This window comes from Sander lucioperca, chromosome 16 (assembly GCF_008315115.2).
Source record: "Sander lucioperca isolate FBNREF2018 chromosome 16, SLUC_FBN_1.2, whole genome shotgun sequence".
Taxonomy (NCBI): Eukaryota; Metazoa; Chordata; class Actinopteri; order Perciformes; family Percidae; genus Sander; species Sander lucioperca.
Window position 1 is genome coordinate 17224844 of NC_050188.1, and position 19196 is coordinate 17244039.

The following is a 19196-nucleotide window of genomic DNA, read 5'->3' on the forward strand; positions in this document are numbered from 1 at the left end:
AGGAGCACAGTCACCAATAACTTACTTTCAGAACACATACTCAAGTTTCACCAATTTTAACCCCACTTTGATTAAGAACAATCACTGCAAGCAACAAATCTATGTCATCATACAACAATGAAAACACTAGTTCTTGCTTTAGACAAAAACAGCTGGCAAACAGGACGTCCAAGAATTCAGACAATACGATACAAACATGCGTCACGATTGGTTGAATATATAAGGATTAGAGGGTGAAGTTGTTTTTTTGAATTTCAGCTGTGATCCTTTTCTGTATGTTTTAATAATGAGACTGGCTATCTTTGATGGGATTTTGTCTTAAAGACTTAATTGTATCAGCAAAAGAGCACCCGAGTCTATTATGAATGAACAGCAGATTAAATTCTACACTGCATATACTTGTTATTTCTTCTCTTAGTGTAAATATAATTCCGTGGTCCCCAACTGAGCTGTAGATTCATCGCAGGGATGAAAACACCGCAACAGAAAAAAGTAGAAAAATATGTGAAAGACAATTTAGACTCAGCTAACACACACACACACACACACACACACACACACACGCGCACACACACACATCGGTACATTAACAACACATCCAAACAGTCTCAACAACATGAACAAGACATTCATGTTTTGTTTAATACGCACAAGACAGGGAAGGAGAGATTTGATCCCTTAGAATGCACGCCAGATAAAACAGAGCATTAAGACAGCATTAAAGGAATAGTTTTACATTTTGGTAAATGCGCTTTTTCTTTATAAGAGTTAAATTGATACTGCTTTAATGACTGTACACAACATATACATCTTAGCTTAGCATACATACTGGAAACCGAAGGAAACAGCTAGCATGGCTGAATCCAAAGGTAACAAAATCCACTTACTTACACCTCTATAGCTCACTAATTAACATAATATATCCTTTTTATTTAATACATACAAAAACTAAAATGTAAAAACAAGTTGTGGCTTTATGAGGGGTTATGTGCCAGACTATTTCTTCAGATTTTGTTGCATTTGAACGGAGCCAGGCTAGCTTTTTCCCCATTTACAGTATTTTTGCTTAGTTAGGCTAAGATATTCAACTCCTGGCTTCAACTCTATACTTAACACACAGACATGGTGGTATCTTGTCATCTGACTTTCTGCAATAAAATGAATAAGCGCACTTATCAAAATGTTGAATTATTTTTTAAAGTCTCTCTCTCACACACAAACACACACAATCCAGAAGACGTCTTTAGGTCTAACAACATACTCTACTGGGCAACAGCAGCACCCACATACTCACCCACTGATTGTCAGCACACATGTTGACGTATACCTTTGGAGAAATTATACCGAAGTAGTGATATGTATAAATAATTGTACTCAGTTAGCTTTCCTTTAGAGCGATTGTGTCCAATTTGGATAAAAGTCACAATATTATAAAGGCATTTTTCTTTTTCTTGTGTACTTATCTCATACAGGAACACAGTGAGGGATAACTTCACTTTTTCTGGCACGAAAGAATGCAGTAAAAGAATAACAGGAACACAAGCCCTTAAAATGAAATTAGAGAAGGGATTTGTAATTTCTGTTTTCCCTTTGTGCTGCACTACCTGATCAATAGGACTCTTTTTTCACTGATTCTTCTTCTGTTGGTCCCATTTGATTTGTGCTTATGAGAATAATGAAGTCACGTCATGACTTTTAAGGGGCATTAACACAATTTTAAGAAAGAATACTGCATTGTTTGTTTGAGGCCAAACAGGAGAATACAAAACAACCAAATGACAATGATAAAAAAATAATGTTGAGGTCAATTTGGTAGCTTTTTTCACAGAGCTTTCATTCTCTATAAACACAAAGCAATCTGCTAAGAAACAGATGCTGTTGAAAGCTCTGCAGAAAGCTTTATGTCAAACTTCACACTCAATCAAATGACTTGTGTTCACATTAAGGCTGATTAACACAGCTATGCATATCAGATGGAGCTGGAAATTATTTATTTTTAAATCAGAAATATCAGAAAACTATCCTGCATGTAGAATAATTTGTTGGAGTGATGCTTAAAGATAATTCCAGCTGTACACGTGGCCTAAACATTTCACCACACCTGAGCTACTGCATGAGATCTATTTGATATAAATTAATTGGGGACCGATGTTCCGTACATTCTGCTGTTGGATCAGTAAGTTATGGTCTACATGGCTGCACTGAATTGCATTAAATGGACGCTTTCTCTTGTCTCACGTAACAAAGACACACACATGCACACGCACACGACTAATTTAGGCAAATATTACACTATAGTATCTGCTCTGCATTTAGCACTTGACCAAAATCCGTCCCTCAGACGTCCCTGTGTTGCAAACATGACACCGCCGCTGCTGTATGGTTCAACAACAGGGAGGGAAAAACATTAGTTTAACACTAAACACTGAGGAGCTGGATCCAACTTATCCCATTTACAACAGAGAATCCTGTGAAATGCATCTTCACCTGTCTGTGTTTTGAGGCTGTCAATAGAGGAGTGGACTGAATTTATGAAGGGACAAGGAAAATTACTTTCTTTGTTTCTGAATAAATCAAGCATCACTGGAATGTTTTCATATTATTTGGTAGAAACCGGTCTGGCTCGGCAGTGGTTCGAAGGTCATGGGCATTTTTTTTAGAGAAAATATTTTTACCATGAAATTGTGAGATCTTTTCAAAGAACAACATCATCAAAGCACAAGCATCAGCCTGGATGGAAATGTGAAGTGAACTGTACAAGCAGCAAATGAAAAAGCAGCACTGAAAGCCAGTCACTGAGGCCGCGGATAGACGAGAAAGAAAAACACTGCAGTCATATTCAAAAACTGACGACATATATGGACTAAATCTTTTCATGTTCCCCTATAAATGGCTTTTTTCTGTCTCGTCTCTTCATTTGACATCTGCGTCTTCTCAAATGTGTTTGATATTATCTGTGGGCTGGTGAGAGAAAACTCCCAGGAATGATCATGTTATCCTTACTGCACACCACAATTTGTACTGCATCACCCTGTTACACTTTTGAGATGTTTTTGGTACCTGACGGTGCAGCTGAAAGTGTTATCATTCAGATGTAGTTGTGTTATCATGACACAGGTATTTAATTCTACATCTGTGTGCTCTTCTCTTAATCGCTGTGGCTCTGTATAGACTTTGAATGATGCAATCCATATTTCAAAGGATTCTGGGCTTACAATGGGGATGGCAGTCAGCTCTGTTGGTGTGTGTGACGGGCAGCGCTGAAGCTCTCAGGGATGTTCGGGCTCATTAGTTGTCGAACACACACGCTGGCTGTGCTCTGCTGCCCACTGCTGGTCATTTTGTTTTACTGCAACACTAGGCCTCGTGTTTCAGGCAACTTGGTTGCAAGGAAACTACCTGCAGCGAGTGCGCCAGCGGCAAATAAAATGGGTACAGCCTTGGTGATGCCGACGAATGACTGGAAGATGCTGATGCCCAGGACGGCCGCCAGCTTACAGAGGGCATTCAGGAAGCCAAACGCTGTGGTCCTGAGGACAGGAAAAGAGGGAGAAACACAATCACAGTAAAGAGGTTTCAGCAACTGATACAAGATGAGGGTTTTTTACTGATCTTTAATCCTATTTCAGTGTGCCAGATTACTGTATACGGACATGCTTAGTTTTCTTCTACTACACCTTCTCTGAAGTAATTTGTAGTACAGATGAGTAAAAATATGAGGTGAATGTAAAAAACGTATGAGCACAAAATTCTAAATTCACAATAGTTTTTGTACTTCTGATGATACTGCTAGTAGGCTAGTAGTAGTAGTAGTAGTAGTAGTAGTAGTTGCAGTGGTGAAACAACATTTGTCCGACAAGAAATTAACTTCTAATTCACAACGCTGCATTGCAAAGAAAGGGCTTTTTTCCCTCTAATCTTCCAAACATAAGGTTCCCTTATTAAAACACAATTATTACTTGTTTATTTTTAAAGGATATTTAACTTAAAAGTAGAGTCCTTAAATAATCAATAAAATATTAAATGGACTTCATCTTCAGTCTTAAGTAAATCATATTACAAGTACGTATAATTAAACATTTGAAAGAGATCTTTGACTCGTTTTTTTCTTCACATAGTATAGTTACCTTTTATAAGGCAATATAGTCGGACATAAGGTTTATACCAGACATTTAAAGACCATCACTTAAGTATCATGATTATTAGACCAAAATAAAGTTTACAAGCCCAACTTAAAAGGACTTTTAAGGAATAGTTAAACATTTTGACCAAATACCCTTATTCGCTTTCATGCCGACAGTTACAGTAAGATGAGAAGATCTATGCCACTTTCACATCTGTCAGTCAAATTTGTAGCTGGAGCCAGTTAGCTTAGCTTAGCATGAAGACTGGAAACTGGGGGAAACAGCTAGCCTGGCTCTGTCCAAATGTAACAAAATCTGCCAACCAGCACCTCTAAAGTTTATTAATTAACACAAAAAGCTTTAGCTCTATTTAAAAAACAACAACAGCAATGTCTGTATTTCCCAAAAAACAAAGTGAGGTGAGAAAAGGCAATGCTCCAGAGGTCAAAAACAACAAAAGAATCACCTCATGTGTTGATCCTTCGGGTACATTTATTTGCAATCAATAGGTTCACAAATCTGCTGAAGCATGTTGGCATGGAGCCATCATCAGGGCATGTATGACAGCAGTGAGCTTTTTTTTTTTTTTTTAAAGGAGCAGTGTGTAGGATTTAGTGGCATCTAGCGGTGAGGTTACAGATTGCAACCAACTGAATACTTCAATCACCCCTTTCTTTCCAAGTGTGTAGTAGAACCTATGGTGGTCTTGTAACATCAAAAATGTGAAAGGCCCTCTCTAGAGCCAGTGTTTGGTTTATCCATTCTGGGATCTGTAGAAACATGGCAATGCAACATGGCGGACTCAGTGGAAGCGGACCCGCTCCCTATGTAGATATGAAGGGCTCATTCTAAGCTAAAGAAAACACTACAGTTCTTCTTTTCAGGTAATTTTACACTAATAAAAACAGAGTTATGAATATTTTATTCCATTTCTGCCAATATATCCCCCTAAATCCTACACACTGCTCCTTTAAGCAATAAATACTCATACAACACTTAAAGTGAAATAACTTTTTACAGCTAATCCATATCAAGCAGAAATATAGATTGACAGGAACAGTGTTCAGGCATGATACACCATCTCCATCTGTCCACATCTGCTTGGGGAAATTATTGTCACAGTCAACAACCTACAGCATCTAAATGACAGCGCTGTCTTCAAGTAATTTGATTCATCATGTTATCACCAATCAACCAAAATAAGTGCACCTGTACACCTGCAGGAAGATCCTCCCCTCCCCACAAACAAAAGAAAAGAAGAAATGACATACTGAAAAATGAATACATAGAAATACAAAATAAAAAAATATTGTCAGGAAAACTAAGAATAACTAATAGAGCCCTATGTTGCATTTCCACCTCTGACTCCCCACAAGTTCACAATTCAACAGAAAATCAATAATTTAGTTAGTGCATCACGTTACCTTTTATCAGAGGGGTAGAGCTCCACTGTTATCACATCCAGGGCGTTCCACGAGGCAATGCTGATGCCACCAAACAGGCACAAGAGGGCAATCATCCCCGACTCACTGTTGCCGAACATCAGGAAGAAACAGCTGACACAAGATATGACACTAGATCCCGCTGACAAGAAAGAGAGAGGAATCAGAATAACATTAAGTCACATAGCCTCTATGTCCATTAGTTAATTATCTGCATTGATTAGATTAACCTACCCAGCATCCTTAAACGCCCAATTTTGTCCATTAATAGAGCTGACACGATGTTGCCAGGCAACACTGCCAACGTGCCGAGGAAGTTGACAAAGTATATCATGTAGGCATTGTTGAAGTCATCGCTGAAGTCGAGCATGCAGCCTTCCTTGTTGTGGAGGAACGTGCTGTTGACCAGTTTACAGTTGACCATCCGGTATTTGAACAAATCTGATGAAAGAGAAAAAGGGAAGGAGAGAGAGAGAGAGAGAGAGAGAGAGAGAGAGAGAGAGAGAGAGAGATGTTATTGGTCTGAGATTTATGAATACCTGAAGAATTAATTGACATACATAAAACCGTGCAATTACCACAAGGGATGGGTTTTTGAAATCATATTTTTGTCCCCCTAACTTTTACAGTTTCATTTTCAAATGGAGGTTGTTCGGGCTGTATGCAGCCTGAGTGGAGGATTGGCGACACTCCTCAGTGATGGAAAAACTCACTTTCACCTCCTCTGCATGTTTTCTATGTAACATTACGTGTATATTTACAGTTTATTTTCTCCTAAAAGACACTAGAAAGTAAATATCAACCAAAGATTAGGACAGTGCTCTTTATAGCAAATATTTTAGTACAGATATAACATAGTTTCTCTATCACTGAAACTTAACATGACTTTAGGTACATTTGCATTAAATTCAGACTTTTTATTTTATTTTTATACTTTCATTATTATGGAAAGCATGAAAAGTATTTTATTTATTTCACACACATAAGTTATCAGTTTCCCAAAAACATGGAAGGAGAGGATTGAATGATCTCTCAGCAGAAGAAACCAGAACATTTGCACAGCTACCACACAACCGACCCTCTGTCAGCGGCTGTTTTTAATCAGGCAGAGATTAAACATAAAAACAGCATCCATCACTATGAACTTTTCAAAATAAATAACGGGAAAAAAATAGAAAAGGTCAGAAGAGGTTACAAGACATGTTACTTTATTCTCTGTTCATACTTTGTTGCCTGCAGCTGCACAAAAACTACATGGTTGGATTTTCTGATGACACTGCTTAAACTGCTTCCATACCAATAACCAATAACAGTTTTATTAAAGGGAGTCAGGCATTAAAATGATTATAAAATCTTAGATGTCCAAATGACATAAACATAAAAGAATGTATCATTGGCTTTGGGGATGAGAAGATACTGCTGCTGTAAAAGCTGCTGAGGCGGTTACTGTGGAAGTGAAGATGTTGGGATTTAAAAAACAGCTTTCTCAGGGAGATTCTGACATATTGATTGAAAGCACAAGCATAAATCAAAACCATACAGCAAATGCCCTCTATGCACCAAACCCCCACCTCCTTTTTTATGCATGTGGACAGTAATACACTAATATACAAAGGATTGGTCTACTGTAAAATTAGTTGTAGGCTGTACTTGCTTAGTTAAAAGCTGACATTTAAGAACAAAAACATCTCAAGAACAACATCAAACATACAGAACAAAAGCACATTGAAGAGAAAAAATAAAGACAGAAAAATAAAGATGTTGAATCAAGTTGTGTCTAAGAAGAAGCTTTAGTTGTGATTATCCACTTAACACATTCTTACATCTGTCTTTTCTTAATTATGAAGCATGTTTGGCAGCTAATCGCATCACTCGCTGTCAATAAGTCTGGCAGGGATTTGTTTATGTTGCTACGGTAACAGTTCTGCTGCAGAGTAACCCAGGGTTACTAGCAACAGAATGTTTCCATGGTTGCAATCCTGCCGAACATCTGTGTTTTATATGTTCTCTCTATATTTTTACTTCAGGCTGCAATTAAATGACCTAAAATTCAAATTTAATCTCAAATGATTTGTGCTTTTGCTGGGCAGCATGTGTAATAACAGTGTAGTGATTATTAAAAAACTGTTTACTTACAGTTGTAATTAAAACTTGTGCTGAAATGATTAGTTGATGTCACTTTAAAGCTGCAATATTTTAACACTAACAATGTATCAAATGACTATACGTAATGTGAAAGGATTCACTCACAAATAATTATCACCGGCCTCCGCTGTTCCCCTCAAGTCTTTTCTCAGTTTTAATTCATTAAGAGAGCAAGATATTTCCCTCAGGAGGTGGTGGAAACCAAAGCAGAGCTAAAAGGTGAGTGAATAATACACTAACATTTGCTGGGTGGCCAGAAATATGACTCCAAATAAATGCTAATATTGCTCTGTGTCTAATGCATGTGTAAATAAATTAATGAATGCAGATTTGAATTGAATTTCTTTGGGTTTTGGACATTTGTTGGGTCAAAACAAGAAGTTTTCAGAAGACTTCACCTTGAGCTCTAAGTGCTTTTCATAACCATGTTTCACTCTTTTTTGACATTTTAGACACTAAATGATAAAAAAAATAAAACAATTGCCCTTAACGCACATCAATACTGAACACTGATGAATTACCAATCATATTTACCTGTGTTATAGAACAAACTTGCAACAAAGGTGCAGTTTCTGAATATGGTGTGTGTGGAGGTGATGTCTTCAAAGTAGCACTCCTCAAACACAGAGTCTTCAAACACCATGGACTTCATCTTCAAGTTGAGGAACCTAATAAACAGGTCACAGGTTTACAGCCAAACATTCTGTTCTGTGCTTTTATTATTGTGCTTTATTGTTGATTTAGTAGTGTTCAAATGTAAATCTTACTAATGACTAACTGACAAACTACTGTTTGACTAAAAACTGCAGCTCACAAAACACTTACTTGTCATTAAAATAGTGTCCTTCAAGATGAACTTGGTTTTCCAGGGTGAAGTTAAAAGTGATATGCTCCACTCGTTCCTTACTGAAGGTCTTTGTGCGTGATTCATATTCCTGCTTCTGGATGTACTTGATCATGTCTGGGAACCACACTGTCAGACCGTAATAGCTGCAAAGTGTTTTAGAGTCAATACAGATGGAATAGGATTCAAAAGTGAACTTGATTGACCACATAGCAAAGGTTTTTATGAGTCTTTAGTTTACCTGAAGGACATGGTAAACCAAACAGCCATGAGCATGAAAGTCGTCCGTTTATATTCTGGGCTGAAGCAGGCAACAATGTTATTCCGAATCTGCAACATGTGAACAAGAAAACAAACATTTCTGATAATTTTCTCAGTTAATTTGTCGGATTCAATTATGCATTGCATTATGGTCTTACTTTAATCTGATGGTGATATTTCTGCGCAGAAGAGTTAGAATTAACTTTATAAATACGAGGTAAAATTTAAATGCAACATGACAGCAGCCAGCCTGGTTTTCCCAAAATGTCTTCCTTTCTAAGACCTGCATGCTTGGCATCTACACGAAACTACATTGTTACATCTTCAACATTAAAAGTAGAGACTTTTCTGTAGGCATTAAGAAGGTGGTGGTGCAGTAACAGATTCAGATTCAGAAGAAAATGGAGGGTGTAGGCGTGGAGCAGAGCGTAGGCTGAATCCAAATTAAAATTAGGCGCAAAGCTGGTCAAGTTTATGCCTGGAGCAGTGTTGCTGCAACATTGTGCAACACAATCAAGAACACAAGAAAGTCAAATACAAATGTGTTAATGATTTAGTCAGAAATGCAAACAAAGTATCACCAAATTCAATTTTAGGGGAAAGTCTGCATGTGGAAATGGGTGAAAAAACTTCTAATAATTTGTTGATTTCTAGTATAATTCACTCATATAATCAAACGCAGGTCAAGAAGGTAAAGAGGCAAAGAGGCATTTGCATCCTCTTAGCTACTCTCGGCTGCTACCCACGCCTCCATCCACACTGTTCCTTTCTACTGATGCTAGCTCCACTGAGACCTTTTACTTACAGCCACGAGCTGTAAAATGCCTCAGCCTCATACTATGGTACAATTACTATAAGACTTTGTTTTTAAAGAGCAATGATTTCAGACATGATCTCAGGGGTGTTTTATTTCATGCTTTTAAAACTTGGTTACAGTTTTGGTTCAGAACAGCCACATCAAATCTCCTTCACTCACCTGTTGGGAAAGGCTCATAATCTTTAGCCTGTAGCGTTTCAGGACTGGAGTATCGGTGCCAGTGTCCACCAACTCATCCATCTGTTTCACCGTCTTAATCGTGGTGACCTTGGATGAAAGAGATGCAAGTCCTTCAGTCAGATGTCATTAAAATTAATTTGGAAGGTAACATTTTCTAACGACTAAAAGTGGCATTCCTGAAACTCTTCCTCCTGCTGCTGCTTTGAGTTCTCCATAGAGGAATGTCAGGCAGATAACACAGTGAGAGGAAAAGGATTAGGCAAACAGAAAGCGTAACTATGTCAAATAACAATGGTACTTTTTATGAGTTGTTATTGTTGTTTACTTTAATTGTTTTAATGTTGACACTAAAATGTAGACAGCAAATGTGGAAGCAGATGTTGTTTGGACCTTATCCATAAGAATTGTAATGATTTCAGAGTAAAAGCAAAACAATTAATATGTACCCGACTGTTTTGATTTTTATAAGTGAAAATCTACTTCCTTGTGTTTTCATTGCAACAAATAGCAGTTAATTTCTTGTTAATGTACCTGCTAGAATACACGTAAGTTGGAGAAGTCATACACCTGTGATCCCAGGGGAAAATTGTTCAAGCTGTGTCGACTAGAGACAAAGTTTTAATAACTGTGCAGCTTACACACAAAAACGGCCAGTGACCTTTGTTGCATGTCATTCCCAATCTCTCTCTCCCCTCCTTACCTGTCATCTCTCTGCTGTCGGCTATCTAATGAAGGCATAAAGCAGATATACAGTATAACGATATTTTCTTACGATAGATACTTACAGAAAACACCTTCTCTGGGTGTCCCTTTGCTCGCATGTTAGTGTCGTGAACTTGCTTCAGAATCATCCAGCCTTCGTCATGTTTGCCATTCTGTTTGAAAGAAAAGTAAACCTCATACTCTGTATAACCTTTCTGTTTTTTTGTATGCATTTATCTCCATTAATTTAAACATTCAGAAGAAGAAATTATCTTCATTCAAGATACTTGACATGTGTAATAATTCATATGTGAGTAAAACCAGCCAATACTGTGAGAATATCTGTCAACAAGCACATCTGCTAACCTCTAAGTAGAAGCGTGGGCTCTCTGGCATGGCACTGAGGGAAGCGATGGCTGCCACAGAAGGAAATGCGCACACTAACACAAACACACGCCAGCTATGGAACTGATACGCCGAGCCCATCTGGAAACTCCATCCTAATAAGACAAAAAAAAAAAAAGAAAGAAAGAAATGAGCTCACACCTTACACTTTTTACAACAAATACAGTCAGACAATCAATTTTTATGAAGCTTAGGCAGGAATCTATTTAGTTTGATGTGACACTGTATGAACTATGTTCTTTATTTTCTTTAAGTCGGAGGTCAGTCGCTGTGCAGTGTCTCTGGGAAGATGCTTTCTAGTAGACAAGCTTAAAGGACAATTCCGGCGCAAAATTAACCTTGGGGTTAATAACATATGTGTACCGGACTATTTCTTGGCTGCAGTGCTTAGAGCCAATGAATAGTCCAAACAAATAAGATGTAATGTGTTATTTAGTTACCTTTACCTTTATCTGGTAGGTAGACAGCTGTTTCCCCCTTTTTCTAGTCTTTGTGCTAATCTAAATTAACTGGCTATAGCCTACTAATGGACAGATATGAGAGTGGTATCGTTCTTCTCATGTAACTCTCGGCAAGAAGCAAATAAGTGTATTCCCCAAAATGCTGAACTATTGCTGTTAAATTTTGCTGTAAATCAAAAGAGGACGATCCGCTAGCTTGAATAGTAGCAAAGCTAACCATAAACTCATAAATTCAGGGATATGGTCAGGAATATGGATATGGTGACTGTACTCACCATAATGTGGGATTATAGCCCAGGCCATGGCAGATGCGTATATTCCCCCAATCATCCAGAACATGCAGAGCCAACTGAGGTGCTCACCGCGCTTCTCTTGGGACAGAAATTCAGAATAGTAGGAAAACACGATGGGAATCGAGCCACCAATCCTGCAAAGACCAGAAAACTAACTGAGTAACTGTCCCTGTGTTTAAAAGTTCAAGCACACAGAGTTTAGGTAGACGGATTATTTGCTTGCATGAGTCCATCACATTGGTGCAAAACTAACAAAAGCTCTGTGGAGACGTGATTGATTTGACCGCAAATGGGAATGATTACAGCATCTAAATTTGCCACTTCACTAAACCAGAGAAACTGCTGTTTTTAATGATGTAAAAACTTTACTGCTGGTGCAATTACTATATGTAATTGTGTTTAAATTGTTATGTAATTTTGTTAATTTTATTATGTTAATGTTAAAGCTGATTTTTGAGTTTCATTTGACCCTGCTGGACAGTGAGGCAACTGACAAATCAGATCAGAATAAGTGGCCCAGATTAAAAAAATAAATAAATAAATAAATATATATATATATATATATATATATATGTATGTATGTATATATAGTTTATTTCTTAAAGTACTGCTGTCTGGGCTCTTGTCCGACCACTGCATGTGTTAATTCTCTTCCATCATTCACGCAGTATTGCACACGCTCACTTTATTGTCTCTTATGCTCCAATGCATAGTGGCACAATCTTACTTGCACTGCCGTCATATTTCTTGAATATCTGTTTAATGCTTTTTGCACTATTCCATTAGCACAAACTGTAGCTAATAACTAATAACTGTAGACTCTTTGTTGTATTTTGTATGTTTATATTTTGCGTATTTAATGCGTAACTATGTTGTCTCGCACGTTTTGTGCCTTGTTTGGCCAGGTCGTCGTTGCAAATGAGAATTTGTTCTCAATCAGCCTACCTAGTTAAATAAGGGTTAAATAAAAAAATTCCATTTACCCAACACCTGAGAGGAGCCGGCAAAACAGAAAGGTGCTGTAGCCCTGGACGAAGGAGGAGAAGAAGGAGAAGACACTATTGATGGAGAGAGAGATGAGAAGAGACTGCCGACGGCCTATCCGGTCAGCCAGAGCCCCCCAGAGGAAAGCCCCAACCATCATCCCAAAATATACAATCAGACCTGTGGAGAGAGCAAAGAAAATGAAACTATTACAGCAACAAATGTAAGTCTGTCCTGTCTCTTCATTTCTGCTACACTTCTACTGTAAGATTATGTTATGGGCAGCTGACAGCTGGCCTCTCAAGACAGGCAGACAACAGTTCAAATATTTTTTCAAAAGATCAGGCAAAATTCTTTATTTTTCTTATTGTCAACAAATTCCATGAAAACACCAAAACCAATGATGAGTTAGTTCGTCTCTCAGCTCCAAGTCTGTTGTCTACTGAAGACCTAAACTTAAACTTTAAAAACAGCTCACAAATATATAGTTTCTTCTTCTTTTTTTTATGGCTATGTAAATTTCTTAAACAGCTGGGCACTGTAGTTTTTAGCAAACGTTACTCAAACAGGAGTAAACAGTGTATTTGATGGGGACTATTTTCAGCTGCGAATTATTACACATTTGGCAGCAGGACTGTGTATGTAGGATTGAGTCAAAGAGCTCATCTTCATGATAGTAAAAATGTGGATTCACAGCCAATTCTTGTTAGTAGATCGGTTTTGGAGATTTGTTGACAATAAGAAAAATGTAGACTTCTTATGACACAGCCAAACCAGAACCTGTTCAACAGAAGGAGGAGACACTGTAAAAGAGTCTTACCTAGCATGCTTTTGTTAGGTTCAGACAGGCACATATCCTTCTCAGCGCTGGGCAGGACGAACCCGACCACAAAGATCTCCACACCGTCTGCCATGAGAGCCAGCCCCAGCACAAAGTACAGGCTCCACTGGAACTTCCCGTGACCACATTCTTGTAAAATGGTCTCGTACTGTTGAGCCAGCTCTTCCTGGTCTTTCCTCCTCTCGGCCTCGGACGCTCCAATATCTCTGAACTGCTGAGCGCCGGCCGTCACTGAGCCCGGACCTCCAGCCAGGCTGCCCTTGCCTGATTCAGCCCGGGGAATTCCTTGGTACTCACCCTCGTAGATCTCATCATCCTCATCATGACCCTCTGTGGAGTCACTGTGGCCGCCCTCATCGTCGTTGGCCGCCTGGCTGTCTCCACGGTAATAGCCTCCATCCTGGCTTCCCTGAGTGGGGTAGTCATCATCATCATCCTCTTCAAACCGGTTGTAGGAGCGCTTGCTGTACTGATCACTCACCCGATCCACTGAACGGCCGACCTTCTTAGATGCTTGCCGCTTGACTTCTTTGGCAATGTCTTTGGCGCCTTTTATGAAGGCAGTCCGGTTTTGGTAGCCTTCCTCCATTGTAAAGAGGTTCAGAAGATGCAAAAGTGGTCAAAGATTTAGAGGAGAAGCCACCTGAAGCTTCAGTGTGTTCAGGATACACCTCACAGACTTAAATAGCTGTCAGTCACTTGACTGACAACAGGCTCTTCTTATGTCTGGGGAGAAAATAAAAATATAAATGAACCAATCTTATATCATTTTAATTCAGGCATGTAGTGGTATGTTTCATGGAAAGGCGCTTTGTTATCAAGAGAGACATTTGATAGGAGCTGCAAAATGCATTTCTGGTGATCCATTACAATAAATGGGCCTACTGGAAACAGGGGCCCAAAGGGTCAGGGGGCCCTGTGTCCGGTAGCCCTCAGTCTAAAGGGACTGTTGCAATGTAGTGACATTTCTTGCAAAGGTCAATCAAATGACCACAAAGATAAAGTGACAAAGAGATGCTAAATGACTACAATATGTCTACAAAGAGACTTAAAACATCCAGAGACACAAAATGACTGCAACAAGATGCAGAATGACCACAAAGAGAAAACTGCAGGAGATGTAAAACTACAAAATGACTGCAAAGAGGTGCGAAGTGACCACAAGAAACACAGATGACTATAATGCGACTCGATTGATTAAAGAGACTCAAATGACTACAAAGGGTCATAAAACAACCACAAAGAGACATAAAAGGACTACAAGGAGATGTAAAACTACTATAAAAAGAATAACAAAAAATATCTTGTTTGTAGGCATTTAGTGTCTCTTTTAGTGTAGGAGTTCATGCCTATTACTGTTCAGAGACGTTTTTTTTTCTTTGAACTGATCATTCTTTGTTTTCATTCAGCTAACCAAACCACCTAACCAGCCTATAGTGATGTGTTTCCAGACTACACCTGTTGCATTTCCATTATCTGCCCAGCATGTGTTTACTGCTGAGTCATAGATGGGCCTGAGCAGTAATGACAGGGTGAGACCTCAAGCCTTGAATGGCAAGAGTGATTTTTAATGGTTTCTTGGTGCAGAAGTTCATTGTGAAGAGCTACAGTACATGACAAAGACTCAGATAAAATGGGACTGATATAATGCTCCAAAGGGTCCGTGAAGGCCTTACAGATCACTGTTTATTGTGACATCCCACGAAACATATTAACGCCTGACCTCTCCATTATTTCTTTTTAAAGACTGCTCATAAAATCCTGCACTAAAATGTGAGTTTTTGAATAGTTTAAACGATAAAAAAAAAAAATGCATTAACAATATTGAATAAAACCAATAAAGTATACTTCATGGATTAATCAAATGAAGCCATAAAGGTTCATAAATTCAAAAACTGAGAGGAGCTGTGTGCCAAAACAAATGAGGCTTGAAATTGAGAAAAAGAAGATGAAAAACTGATGTCCATATAAACTGTATGCTGCAGTATCACATCCTCTTTTGAAATACGAACATTTATAAGGCACTGATTCGTGTAGTTCACTGATGATACCCACATCCACATGCTGTTGTATGTGAGACGCTGTGTGCCACGGGTTGCCTTGCAATAAAACAACATGTCACTTTGATTTTGCACTGCAGTAAGACAACAGACACAGAATGAGAGACATCACTGCAACGCACACGTTGACCCCTGTTTCAAAATCAAGGTCTGACAGGTAATAATGGTCTGACAACACTTTAAATGTCTGCCAGGTATACAGCATATACAGGGCCAGAGACAGGGTTGACTAAATACTGAGGTCAGGCCATAAAACCTGTGAAATGTTTTGGTATTAAATTTATTTCTCAATTATTTCGTTTCAATTTTCTGTAAATTGTATCTCCTCATGTGATGGTCTAATTGCTACTTCAAAGCCATCTCCACACTCCCACGGTAAAATTATAATGGTGAAATAATAAATCCCATCATATATTTATTTTAATATTTGTGGACTAAAAACAGTCAAACATACAGTAAATATGATTAAGATAAAAATGTTAGAATCGTCCATTAAAAACACACTATGTGCAATTACAGAATGACAAAACTGCTCTCTATGTTGGTAAAATAAAATAATAAATAAAAGTATATGAAATCCATGTCCTCAGTGACAGCTACAGCCCTGAGTTATGCAGACTAGACGGCCAAAATCTATGCTAGCTGCTGTAAAAGGGGTACATTATAAAATGAGGTATGTTCAAAAAGACTATTTACCAGGTTGTTGTATAATGGTTTTATAATCAGCCTACACGCAAAATTAAAATGATGTACGTGTTTATTTGCATAAAAAGCAGGGAAGTGAGATCCAATCACAAGTGGTCACTCAGGATGCATTTGGAGACACACTCTGCAGCCAGAACACACATATAGGCTGTTCTGACCTGATTTAAATGTCTGTCCTGAGTGATCGGTACTTAGAGCTGTCCACCTGGGATCAGACCACTCAGGATGGATGTTAAAACCAGATCACAACAGGCCCATAGTTATCTAAGATATACAGTATACTTGTACCAGCATCTGTATCCTGGTCAATGCACAATACGTGCTTGTTTTTGTTCAATTTAATTCAAACGTCATCTCCAGTCACACTGCCAGCATGATGAGCAGATTTACTGGCACAGATCAAAGGAACCCCACAGGCCTGGTCAGCCAGGCTAAACTATAGACACTAACCTAATAATGCCTTGAACTCAAGCACTTACAGACCTGTAATCACTGCCCCTTGACAACATGAGTACTTGAATAGAACTAAGTCAGAGGTCTGATGGGCCTTTCTCACGGCAGAAATTTTGACTTGTCATGGTAGGAAAAGCACAGGTGTTACTATTAATATTAACGATAAATGTATTACGTACACCTGTGTTCTTCCTACTGTTACAAGTCTAAATCTCTGCTGTGAAAAAGGCCGACCTCTGACTTCGATGGATATATGGATAGATGGATAGATAGATAGATAGATATTTCTTCTTTACAAAACACAACCTATTTGCAACAGGTAACCTATGCACTTTAATCCTTTAATTCCCATTTTGTATCTCTTTTTCACAAAGATACTAAAGTGTAAAGGCGAGCAGGAGACTCAAACAAAGGCTTTAAACGCACTTTTCTCATTTCGTCCCTGTTGTCAAGTTGACAGCATCTCGACAGCGCCATGCAGCCTGCAACACACAGCTCTGTCAGTAATAAAGAGCAGGATGAGGATGAGGACGATGGATGTTTTGCTCTCTGGTTTGAACAACCCTTTTATTTTTTTTCTCTATATTTTCTCCCCCATTAAAAAAAAATCATCAGCATTAGTTTACCACTTCCTTTGCAAGGCCACTCAAGGCAGATAGCCATCACATTACATGCACGCAAGCTTTTTCAAGTAGCTACTGAGGGATTTCTATCAGAATGTGAAGTGTCGTGATGAATAATCTGGACATCTGAAGATAACATCGCATTTACGACAGCCACAGAAATAACACAAATCGTTCTCCTAATATGCTTTGACAGGTCTATTTATAAATGGTTATAATATTTGTGCTGTCTTACATGGTTATTTTTCAGAAGCAGCAATTGCCTGAAAGGGGAAGCAAGAATGTGAATTCAAGAGTCTGATTTAATATGGGCAATATAAACCTCCACTACAGTCGTAGCTAATCATTGATGTTAAGAAGAAGAAAAAAGGCCTTGTCACTAACAGGCCAATTTACACAGCCCACAAATAATGCCAGATTAAAATATAAATCTGTCACAAATAGCAGCCTGCATCCTGACATCTGTGCTCATTTTCAGGAATCACACTGCCAGCAGCTTGTCACGACTTGGATTAGATTATAGGCCCGCGACTCGATTCACAAAATCGATCTTAATTGCTGTGTAAAGCAAACGGTTGGAGAACACGCCCATCGTCTCTTCCTCACGATGTCTTAAAGCAAAAAGATATATACATATAAGACGACATCAGCCGCTAACAGTTTATTATTCTCGTTATATTCAAACTCACCTTTATTCCTGCGATGTGATCCCTCTTCAGCCCGGAGATGGTGGTGATGATGAGGAGGAGGAGGAGGAGGATGATGATGCCTACGAGTCTTTGCTGTGTACCGAGTGATGATGCTGTGCGGTTAGGAGGAGAGAAGCCCACGCCATCCACACACACTCAGTGATGTGCAGGGGTCCCCTCCCCCAATGCAAACCCTCACGAGCGCACGAACACATTAACGCCTTCATATCCGGAGGGGTTTGGCGCATATCTGCCCACAATCTGCGCACCACTTTCCTCCACAATTGCCCCTTAAAGCTCGTGCAATTTACGCTTTTTTCGAATTATTATATTTTGTGCAAAACATGCTAGGAAACACTGAATCCATATTAAATACACACTCTCGTACGCATGCATCTGCGATATATATATATATATATATTTCATATAATTTCTTGTCTTTATACATGAATATCACATTGTGTGCACAGACACCACACACGTGCAAGCACACCTGACTCTTGTTGTCATGCCAACCCCTTGCCATGTTCGCTCGATGGTGGTTTTTGCCTCCAACGGCGCCTTCCAGGCAGCTAACCCTAAACATAACCATTGCCGCGCTGCCTGGGAGGAGACGTTGGGGGCAAAAAACACCAAAGCCGCCATGTTCTTGATCCCTTCTACTACATCAAGACCGGCTATGAAGAAAGGTGAGCTTTCCAGACAGTGTGATGTCATTGAACACTGTGTCATTGAGATAAAAAAAATTCTAGTTGTCGATTGTATTTGTTAACTAGGGGGAGCACGGTGTCAAATAATATGGGATGGTCCTAGTCCTCATCCTGATAGCCAGTGGTGGAAGTAGTAGTAAAAGTAGTTACACAATGTAAAACTACTCTTAAGCAACAGCCCTGCATTCTTGTTACTAAGTATGGTCAAGTATAGTTAGAAAAATGTACTTAAAATAATATATTTTTTAACTCATGCAGAATGGCTCACTTCAAAGTGTTAAACATATGTTGAATTATTATTAGTGTAGTGTAAGTGTAAGCAACATTTCTATGTTGTATCAATTTAGGTGGACTACATCACTGCTTTATGTACCGTTGGGTACTCAAAATATAAGGACAACTACTGCTATACAGCCATTACATTTGACAGATATTCATTTTCTTCAGAGCATGAATA

At 38.7% G+C, this 19196-nt stretch overlaps 1 protein-coding gene across 1 annotated transcript; it reads right to left on the bottom strand.

Annotated features, from left to right (window-relative positions):
* Positions 1-409: 409 nt before the first annotated feature.
* On the bottom strand, positions 410-18289 carry LOC116047395 (synaptic vesicle glycoprotein 2A-like). The gene is made up of 13 exons (XM_031296190.2): positions 18030-18289; positions 13479-14225; positions 12658-12838; positions 11657-11808; positions 10882-11015; positions 10599-10688; positions 9793-9900; positions 8797-8885; positions 8537-8701; positions 8246-8379; positions 5801-6007; positions 5549-5708; positions 410-3530 (listed from the first exon to the last, which is right to left on the bottom strand). The coding sequence occupies exons 2-13, from the start codon at positions 14086-14088 to the stop codon at positions 3347-3349; spliced, it is 2214 nt and encodes a 737-aa protein (XP_031152050.1). The 5' UTR covers positions 14089-14225; positions 18030-18289; the 3' UTR covers positions 410-3346.
* Positions 18290-19196: the final 907 nt, after the last annotated feature.

What these genes read in the sequence shown, in the direction of transcription:
- LOC116047395 (XM_031296190.2), bottom strand. Translation starts at nt 14,088, where the DNA reads ATGGAGGAAGGCTACCAAAACCGGACTGCCTTCATAAAAGGCGCCAAA. An exon ending in GCCCACGCTTCTACTTAGAG is followed by an intron (nt 10,689 to 10,881) that starts GTTAGCAGATGT and finishes TCTTTCAAACAG; the next exon opens with AATGGCAAACATGACGAAGG. An exon ending in TGGGCGTTTAAGGATGCTGG is followed by an intron (nt 5,709 to 5,800) that starts GTAGGTTAATCT and finishes CTTTCTTGTCAG; the next exon opens with CGGGATCTAGTGTCATATCT.